A 10,615-nucleotide genomic window follows, 5' to 3' on the forward strand; every position below is an offset into this window, starting at 1 on the left:
TAGTAATAATAATAAAATTAAGAAAATAAATTATTAAAGTTATAGTTCACCCAACCAAAAATGCCAATTCTGTCATCATTTACTCACATGGTCCAAAAGAGTATATGTAATAAATTTTATCAAACAAAATATTTCTTGCTGAACCTACTTTTTGTAATCTCTGTTAGATGCTTTGCACAACAATAACTTAAAATTATCTTTTCAGAGTAATTTCTCCAAATTTGATGTGCGATTAATTAGATTAATTAATCACCACATCATGTAATTAGATAAATTTTAATCGCTTACCAGACCTATTTATAATACATTTATTACTTGTTTATTTTTTTTTTTTTAAATGTCTTATATGTACCAGAAAAAAGTGTTAACATGAATTCTCAACTTCCTAGGAGGATATACTACTAAATGCTAATGCTAAACACTAACAACCTCCCCAGCAGAGACTGCCTTTATCTCTTGGAGTAAACACCCCAATGATGCTTTGCCATGTGAGGAAGTTATTAACTCTCAAAAGAGCTAATTGTTAGCCTGAAGCAGACGGCAATCTTCATCTGGAGTTTGAACGTATGTCATCCCACACACTTCAGTAAATTGTTCTTCAGTATGTTCAGTATGAATAGTAGCGATGACTGTGGGAGTCTGAGCTGGGAACTAATACGGGTCTTAGCTCCCATTCTGGATGTAATAATCATGCTGATCGGGCTGGTGGGACACTCGCTGGTCATCTACGTCCTGACCGGACGGAAGAGGAAGAATGGACTCCAGTCTCTTCAAGGGACAGATATGTTACTTTTAGTCTTGAGTGCTTCGGATCTACTGCTGCTCATTTGCCTGCCCTTCCACACTGCCGCTATAGCACTAGGCTACTGGCCCTTCAGCAGCATCCTATGCAAAATCATCAGTTTCCTGGGAGTGGCCGGTAACTCGGCAAGCGTATTCACTCTAGCTGCATTAGCGGTAACGCGCTACCTGATTGTGGTGTACCCCAATTGGACGTATCGTTTCCGAATGTGCCGCTGGCTGCGGGTAACTGTGATTCTCATTTGGGTGCTGGCCGTGGCTCTTGCAGCACCTCAGTTTGCTTTCCGCCAATTGAGGACTGCGCCCATCCTCTGCTTTGCGTTTCTATCAGACCTCAGCCAGTTGGTCTACAGTACCATCCTGTTCCTGTTCAGCTTTGCTTTCCCTCTGATCATCATCGTTGTCATGTACACTAAACTTTACGGCTTCCTGCGAAGGACGCGACTGCAATGTACCGCGCCGCAACTGGAGCGCTACCAGAATCAGGTGACCAAGACGTCGATCCTGTTGGTGTTATTCTTCACCATCTGCTGGCTGCCATCCTATGTCCTCATGTTCTTGCTCATCGCTACCAATAATAGCAATATTCACACACAAACTCTCAACTTCGCCATTATTGCCCGGCTGTTAGCGAGCTCCTCGGCTGTAGCCAATCCACTACTATATGCTTTCATGTCAAACAAATTTCGCCGAGAGCTGCTGACATTGGGACGGGTGTGCTGCAAAGGTAACAGGTGTGTTATGTGTCCAGGAAGCGCCATAGTGGAGCCCTTTAACCCTGTGGAGCTGGACACCCCTCCCCAACCATGAGGATAAATTCCTGATCCATGCAGAAACATTTAATGTGCTTCTGCTGTAAAAGGCAAAACCAGTAATGGGACTTATAATGTAAAGAGATAAAGACAATAAATATTAGACATATGTTTGAACTACATTGATTTTTTCTGCCAGATATTAAGCCTGAATTACCTTGAACACTTCGATGATATTATGTAATATACAGATCTTTATTATATCATATATTGTTAAGAAATGTACTTTTGTGACTAGAAATCTCCATGTGAGACTTTTAATATATTTGAAACCATTGATGAAAACATATATTTGCTTTCTTTACTGATTCATTATATGGCATATCAGATAGAAACTGTATACAACAAAAGCAACAAAAACTTTGAATGAAGGGTTTTGCTTTTGGTGTATTGTTTTTTTCAGTGCTTGCATTGTTACTAAATGTTACTTGTGTTCTTACTACTTCATGCTACTATAGGAGCTGATAAACATTTTCAGCTTCCACTGGCATCTGTCTAACCATCTTAAATGAATGACATAAAAAAAAAGATAAGTACAGCATTTATTACACATCCTCTGATTTCTAAATAATGACCATGTGCATATTTAATTGGTAGAAATATACATATATACGATACTGTATATTCCCTTTCCAAACTTTGGGGTTGGTAAGATTTGGAAGAATTTTTCTGAAAATGAGTCTCTTATGCATTTATTTAATCAAAAATACAGTAACAACTGTGAAAATAAAATATAAATACTGTGAAATATTATAACAATTCTGAATAAGTGTTTTCTATTGTAATATTTTAAAAATGTCATCTATTTCTGTGATTATAGATCACAGAAATACATTATTCCAGGTTTTCAATGTCACATGATCATTCAGAAAACATTCTAATATGTTGATTTGCTGCTCAAGAAACATTATCAATGTTTGTGGAAACCATGAAACTATTTTCATGGATTTTTGATGAATAGAACGTTCAAAAGAACAGCATTTATTTGAAAAAGAAATATTTCATAACAGTGTAAATATTTACTGTCACTTCTGATCAAAAGCATTGTTGCTGAATAAAGTCTGTATTTTCCAAATTAAAATAGCATTTATTTTTTTCAAGTACTTGGATTCATTATCATTTCTCACTCTTGGTATTGCTGTTAGCCACAACCAGATGGTGTGTGCAAAACAGAGCAATAAAAAAAATGAATGAAAAGACTGGGCACTTACTCTCCACTATGGTCTTGCGGTCCGAGCCGTCATCGCTGATCTGCTGAATGTTACCAAAGTGAATGTCGCTGTAGAAGATTCGGTTGGCTCCCTTTCCACCACCACCCCTGTAGTCAAAGGTAAGGGCGATGACGTTCTTCATGTGATCCGGGTCTTCAAAGGGTTTAATGGGAGCATTAAGATTTGTTTCATCTGATAGGTGTATGCTCTTTAGTATTGTGCGCTCCGAGTAGAGGAGGTAGCCATCGTAATCCCTGCAGCTATGGCCGTCCTCTGCTAGCATGCCGTGTGCGCAGGCGCAGGTACGATTGCCATTACCCCGGTACAGACACAACTGTTCACAACCACCATTGTTCAATTTACAGATGTTGGTACCTGCAAACAATATTAAAATGAACATTTGCTACTGTTAAAATCCAACTTTTTATATATTACGGCCTCTTGGTTGGCTAAAACCCTGGCTGGAGGGGTTATAGGGGGGGATAGAAAACCCTGCCATATAGTAAAAAAAAGTTTTCAGGAGGATACACACCTTGCTGTCTTGCACGGTTGAAGACTTTAATGTCTTTGAGCTGTACACCAATGCCTGTTCTCAGATACACCATGTCTGTGGCGTTGTCTTTGTTTCCTCTCTTGATGGAGCCATTGGCATGTGTCCTATTGGAAACAGGAGAGGACAAAAGCTCATTAACTGTAAAATCCAATGCAATAGCAAGATATAAAAACCATTGAGGACATAAATTAATATGAATTAAAGGGGCAGGTTAAAGAGGGGTAATAATATGCAATAGTAAAGGAATAATGTGTAGGCACCTGTCACTCCAGTAGATATAGTCCTCAAACACAGACACAGCAAACATGTCCATGTTGTTACTAGATAGCACCAGCTCACGATTTTCTCCAGTCTCCAGATTTATGCGCTCAATTTTGTCTGTACGTGCATCACACCAATACAGCAGGCCCTCCTACATATTGTACAACATCAGTTATATAACACTTACCATACTGTTGTGGTTTCATTACTAAAATTATTATTGTTTTTTAATAAAAATACAAATTAAATTAAATAAACATTAGAGTCCAATAGCTTGGGGTTGTTAAGATATTTTTAATTGTTCAAAAATACATTTAAAAAATATTATTACAGTTTAAAATAACTGTTTGTGTCACATTATCCATCAGAAAATGTTGATATGATGCTTAAGAAACTGATCTATCAGCGATGAAACAGCTGCTTAATATTTTTTGTGGAAAACATGATTGTTTTTTTTTTATAGATTATTTAATGAAGAGAAAGTAAAAAAAAATCAGCATTAAAAAAATCTTAAGAATACAAATAATAACTAATCATCTTCTAAAAGTTGATTTAGCAATTAAATCTGGTACTTTTTCTGCAAAAGAGGCACAGTGTGTTTATGTACAAACCTGGTAATCAATGGAGATGCCATTGGGCCAGCTGATGCTGACATTGACAAGAACTACTCTCTCAGAACCGTCCAGACGAGATCTTTCAATACGTGGATACTGACCCCACTCCGTCCAGAACAGATACCTGGACACACAAATACTTGAGTCTAAGATCATGAGATCATACACAGTTTTCTCATGTTAATAGGCACACAGTCCCCATCTTCAAAATACAGACACATTCCCTCACCCTTTCTCTGGATGTACAGTGATGGCACGAGGTTTGTCCAGACCCTGAGAGATGACCACATAGCGGAAGGAGCCGTTGAGTCTGGCCACCTCAATCACATCAAAGCCTTGATCAGTCCAATAGATGTTGCCTATTTATACAAAACAACACAATGTGTTAGATGCATGAATATAGAATGTGCTTTTAAATGTGTGTTTGCACATTTGCACACCTGCAATCCAGTCCACGGTGATGCCTTCCACACGTCCAATGCCATTGGTCACAATGTCCTCCCTCCAGGTCTGGTCTCTCTTGGCTCGGCTAATAGTGCTAAGGCCCATGTCAACCCAGTAGATGGTGTCGTTCTCTACAGGGCAAAAGAAGCACAAAACACCTCAAGTTAGTTGCATTCAGAGCAATTTTCAGACTGAACATTTGTACACAATGATACTTGCATACTCACCAGCATGGAAGTCAATGCCCACGGCAAGAGAGGTGCCTGACACAGGTACCAGAGCATCAGATTTATCTGACGGGTCCAGAGGAACGCCACGGATGCCCTCGTGCACAGAGTAGAGCAAAAACGAGCCCATGCCTTTATACAGAAGTGCCATACACACAATGTTACAATGTGGTCATGTGAAAGCAAATGTAGTTCATTAGTGATGTTTGTATGAGATCTTGCCTTCACAGGACTGTTGGCCACTCTTCAGACTATATCCAGCTGTACACATGCAGGCTCTTGTAGTTGGTGAAGTTGGCAAGCAAAGCTGAGAGCAGTCACCATTGTTCTTACTACAGAGGTTGGTACCTATAGTAGATATCAGACACATCCAAATGGTATCATCTTTGGTTAACAGTTTGCTTTATACATAATAAAAAAATAAAAACTAAACAAAAAAAAAAGATTTATAGTTGTGTTCATTTTAAGAATTAATAAAAATAAGACTTATTATAATATTAATATGTAATCCGTCTTGTCATCTGACAACCTAGGAATTCCCCTTTGATTATGTGAACTATTTTCACATTTAAGTGAAATTAAAAAATAATAATAATAGCCGTTTTTATTCATTATATTTTTAAATGATTAACAACTAAGTATTAATCATTAGCTTAATTAAACATAATAAAAATAATTTCCCTTTTAAACTTGTCATTTATAAAGAATAATATCAATTTTTTTTACCTCCAAATGAATTGAAAAGTACAAAGTCACTAATCAATATAAATTAGTTTTAGATTTTTGATTTTTTGAGTTTTAGATAAATTAGAATTATTTTTGAAGTACTAATTAAAATGAAATATCCTCTATTATAACACATATTTAATCTGTCTTGCCATTTGATAATCCAGTAATTCCTTTTTGATCATGAGATCTATTTTAACATTGAATTGAATTTTAGTTAAGTAACACCAATAATAAAAAACACACCAATAATAAGAATAAAAATAATAATCATTTAAAAATGTATGCATTTAATTAAAAATGAAATTAATGGTTTTATTTAAAAAAATAATAACACATTTTCTTTTTAAAAATATGTAATTTTATGAGTAATTTCTCCTTTTCACTTGCATATTCATTTATGGGGACAAAGTCACATGCATTTTAGGGTTACATAATCAATATAAATATGAAAACACACCTAGTTGATGCACAGTCTCATTGTAGATCTTCATATGCATCATGGGTGAGGTGTTATTTCGGAGAACCTTCCAGTTGCCTCCATCGCTCTTGTCACATGTACCAATCTGATCTGTGCCCTGATCGGCCCACCACAACTTATCTCCTAAACAGAAAACATAAGAGTTCAGTCAGTTATCTCAAATGGGTTTTACAATGCAGTGAACTCTAAGAACATTGTTCACAAAATCTGGTCACAATTATGGTTTTTCAGAGAGCACCTGCATCTAGTTATGTGGAAGAATTTTTAAGAGCTGTAGTCTCACACCATTCATACTTCACAGAAACAATTAAAGTTAGACTAACTTCAGTTCACTGAGTTACATCACAAAGTTTTAGTTTTTGTTGCATTGGAAACAGGTTGATGGTGCTGTCTCACCCATGATAGCGAGGGCTGTAGCTTTGGTGAGTTTTCCTTTAACACCCTCAATGATCTCCAGTCCGGAACCATCCAGCTTACAGCGGTTAATGGTGCTGTTCCCTGAGCTGATCCAGTACAACTGCTCCATGTAAAAGTCTATGGACAGACCTGCCATGGGAAGAAGTCAACGTATAAAACATCATCTCCAGACGGCCTTCTTTTAGCTTTAGGCAAACAAAAGTTACACAAGACTGGTCCCTCACCCACTGGGCCTTTCTGATTGGTGAACAGTAATGTGTGGTTGGTGCCGTCCATGTTGGCCATACTGATGTTGTCACCATCAAGCCAGTAGAGCTTCCTGTAAACAACATGCAAAAAATACTAAGTCCTGACATAAAGTAGATATCTGCAAATTATTTGTGACAATGTTTTAGTGTTATTTATAACTATTATAGTATTTATTCCTAGTTTTAATTAGCGTTTGCTTGTATAATTTCAGTTCTCATCTTAATTTTAGTTTGTTTTAATAATTGTATGCACTTCTTTCATTCTTATTAGTTTTATATTATATATATATATAATCTTTTTTTTTTACTTTTATCTTAACTTTTAATATTTTACTTAGCTTTAAATTTATGTTCTCATTTTAAATAAGTTAATATTTTTTTCCTCTTATTATTTCTTAAAAGTTAAAATCTAATTAAATTAACTAAATCTAAAAATTAACATTTTAATTTAAATCTTAATTCTTATTAGTTTATTTATATTTCTATATAGCTTTCATTTATTTGAGTTTCAGTTTAGTTTTTCATTTTTGTTTAAGCTTTAATTCTAATATTTATATTTTATTCCTTTTTTTTCAATTAGCAAAAACTATTCTAAAACTATTGTAACTTCATTCGTTTCAGTTATCAATATTTGTTTATTTGCAAAGAGCACCACATTTGTTGAGGTTCTCTTATTCAAGATTCTGGAAATAAAAAGGCACTGTAATGCTTCACTTTGGTTTGGTTTAAAAACAAAAGCCAGGAAAGTGTCTTCACATCTTAGTCAACTGAATGCCTCAAAACACTGATGTACTGCCAGTGAGAGACGAAATAAACACTGTTATCAAAAACACTGTAGAGAGTAAAAACACACCGAACAAATGTAAAACCAGCTGAATGACTTACACTGTCTGCATCCACATGCTTGCTGATTTTATTAGAAACTGGTGCATCTGAAAACTAGCACTACACGCATCTTCACATTGGTTACACAATGAGAAGAGCAACACAAGGACAGCCATATTGTCAAACCTTTAGCTCACACCAATGAGCAACGTCTACATTTCTTATCTACAGCCTTTACAATCTCTGCCAGAAACACACTGGCACCTCATGTGCTCCTCTCCAAATGTGGCCAACTAAACATGCTGAGAGCGAAAGAGGCTAAAGAGACTAAAATGACGGAAAGGCTCTAATGCTAAGCCTGAACTAGCAATTGTGCATGTGTGAGAAGTTGTACTAACCCCAGGATAGGATGTAGCACCAAACAGTGAGGCTTGTCCAGTCCGTGGATTACAGCATTCTTGAAGGACCCGTCCAGGCGCGCAACATTGATCTGCTTTTTATTTGTATCATAGCTGGTCCAGAAGAGGTTTCTGGAGACCCAGTCTACAGCTAGACCCTGAGCATTGGGGAGGTCTAGCAAAGAAAAAACAAAAACATTTTATCATGATTAGAATTGTAAACTGATCACACAGGCTGAAAAACAGAACAAAATAGCAAAAATAAAGATGTAGTTGCCTTGCATTCTTTGATACAAAAGTATGTGAACACTTCCTGTATGAAAATGAATGTATTTGATAACAAAACGTGACATTTATTTTAAAGTAAGATATATTTCACAAGTCTGGGTTTGCCAAGAAGGTTTTCATAAGATGTTTTATTCACCCACCCAGACGTGTGCATTTATTTGATCAAAAATATTTTATTACAATTTAAAACAACTGTTTTCTATTTGAATATATTTTAAAATTGTATTTATTCTTGTGATAATGAATTTACTGCAGCCATTTACTCCACTTCACATTTTTCCAGAATTATTTGATAAATAGAAAGTTAAAAAAGAACAGTAATTGAAACCGAAATATTGGGTAAAGTTATACATTTATTTTACATTTACTGTATTATTATTTATTATATATATATATATATATATATATATATATATATATATATATATATATATATACACACACACACATGTAAATACTTTACAAAAAAAATTCAGTAGTTTAAAATAAATCTTTATTATATTTTTTATTGGGTTTTAAAAGATAAGATAGATATGCTGTTTAAAATGGACATAATGGACCATAACGGACATAAAACGTAATAGACCATGATAAAACCATAGTTAACTGGAAACTGATTTCATCCATTCACTAAAAATGACCAGTAAATCAGATGGCTAAAAGTAATTGGAGAAAAAAGTGAGAAAAAAATAACAGTTACTTCACATTTATGTAGCATCATTCATTTGATGATGCTTTTCAGTTTAATATGTTGCTATACAAAGCAATGAAGGTCAATGTTTGAGTGTTCATATGCATTTTGGGCCAGTGTTGACTTCAAACCATCATCTCACCAGCTGATACCACCGTCTCCACACCAGTCCCGTTGATGAAGGCTCTTTTGATCGTCTGCGTGCGAACATCAGACCAGTAGATGCGGTTCTCCAGGGCATCATAATCCACAACGGTAACATTGTCGATGTCGGGCACAGTGAAAGAGATGATGTAGTTGTAATAGGGATTATCAATGTCCACCCCTCTGATTTCAATCTGACGAGCGTACAGCAGGAACTGACGGTACTCTGGACAAAAGAAAAACAGATAAGTCATTGTCAATAGATATATAGTATCATAACAGTGCATGTAAATCAAACCATATATATTTATTTGTCTACACAAAATCATCTTGTACAAAATATAAGCTATTGTTAAATTGTAGTCTGTTGTTTTTCTATGTAAAAACATATATTAGTTAAAAACATACAGTAGTAGTTAAGTCTACAGTCTCCATATTGATTAGCCTGAATGGAAGCGTGGCTCCTGCTATCTAGTGTCACCTACAGGTCCTCTAACTCCAATCCCTCTGCTCTCCATACAGCCATAATGGAGGCTGTGCTGCTGAATACTAAACACTGATCGTGCATCCGGGCGGCAGGGTGCACTGCTGTTTTCTTGACAGTTAAAAGAGATTTACAGCCCGCATTCAGCCCGGCCTGAAAAATCTAACATTGAGCTTTTATAGCGCCAACGCAAAAGGAAAAGAAAATTAAAGCTTCATGCTGTGCCGCAATTCATATACTATCTGTCCTGAAGTGTGCAACATTCAAAATAATAGTAAAATGAAAAATTGTCAGCCACAGTATGTTTTTTTGGGGGGGATTTTCTAATTGTACATCCACATGTATGCATTAGAAGCCAATTCTTGCTAATACTCTTCAAATGAAGAAAAATGCATTTAAGATTTTATTCCTTAAGTCTGAAGCTGCCACAATAGTTTTAAAATTTATTTACCTAAAAGTGAAGTAATAATGAAATGCTAATGGATTTAGCTACATTTAGCTGCGTGGATTACTGTAGCCCACAATGCAATGCGCTTTACCTCCTATTTCCAGTATGATGGAGTAAAATTTTAATCAAACAGCCATTGTTAATACATTTGATAAATAAAACCTACTGAGGTCACATGACAATATACTGTGGAATATTGCCTATGGTTTCTTAGTAAAACTTATATTGTTCCTGTTGCTCAAACAGTAGAATATGTTGTTTGCAATGACAAGGTCAAGGAAAATGTAATATATTGTGCAGTATTTAGTAAAAGAGTATTCCATTCAGAACTTGCTAACAAATAGAGCATTTGATTGGATCTTAGAATTGAGGAAGGAGGAGCCTACCATAGCAGGTGTGCTTGTCTGCCTTGAGTTTCATGAGGTGTGGACAGGCACAGGAAAAGGTTTGGTTGTAGTTGATGAGGCACAGGTGAGAGCAGGGCCCTTTCCCATCATTCGCTGCACACGGGTTGGGAGCTGCAAAGGAGGAAGAAAATGTTT

General features: G+C 35.8%; 2 protein-coding genes across 3 annotated transcripts in view; one reads left to right on the forward strand and one right to left on the reverse strand.

The window, feature by feature from the left end:
• The window catches only part of lrp1ab (low density lipoprotein receptor-related protein 1Ab), a 116,446-nt gene that overhangs the window by 27,348 nt on the left and 78,483 nt on the right, over window positions 1–10,615 (reverse strand). For both annotated transcript variants that reach the window (XM_059527900.1, XM_059527901.1), the window contains exons 28-41: window positions 10,460–10,591; window positions 9,140–9,367; window positions 8,019–8,193; window positions 6,772–6,866; window positions 6,527–6,676; window positions 6,110–6,253; window positions 5,146–5,271; window positions 4,924–5,055; window positions 4,693–4,827; window positions 4,482–4,611; window positions 4,250–4,376; window positions 3,638–3,789; window positions 3,357–3,481; window positions 2,825–3,199 (exon numbers count right to left, since the gene is read on the reverse strand). In XM_059527900.1, the coding sequence (XP_059383883.1) occupies window positions 2,825–3,199; window positions 3,357–3,481; window positions 3,638–3,789; window positions 4,250–4,376; window positions 4,482–4,611; window positions 4,693–4,827; window positions 4,924–5,055; window positions 5,146–5,271; window positions 6,110–6,253; window positions 6,527–6,676; window positions 6,772–6,866; window positions 8,019–8,193; window positions 9,140–9,367; window positions 10,460–10,591 (2,226 nt within the window). The remainder of the gene's footprint in view (window positions 1–2,824; window positions 3,200–3,356; window positions 3,482–3,637; window positions 3,790–4,249; window positions 4,377–4,481; window positions 4,612–4,692; window positions 4,828–4,923; window positions 5,056–5,145; window positions 5,272–6,109; window positions 6,254–6,526; window positions 6,677–6,771; window positions 6,867–8,018; window positions 8,194–9,139; window positions 9,368–10,459; window positions 10,592–10,615) is intronic.
• LOC132118237 (galanin receptor type 2-like) lies at window positions 331–1,639 on the forward strand. Its single transcript, XM_059527937.1, has one exon. The coding sequence runs from the start codon at window positions 604–606 to the stop codon at window positions 1,609–1,611; it is 1,008 nt and encodes a 335-aa protein (XP_059383920.1). The 5' UTR covers window positions 331–603; the 3' UTR covers window positions 1,612–1,639.

Source organism: Carassius carassius, chromosome 37, assembly GCF_963082965.1.
Source record: "Carassius carassius chromosome 37, fCarCar2.1, whole genome shotgun sequence".
In the NCBI taxonomy this organism is placed as follows: domain Eukaryota; kingdom Metazoa; phylum Chordata; class Actinopteri; order Cypriniformes; family Cyprinidae; genus Carassius; species Carassius carassius.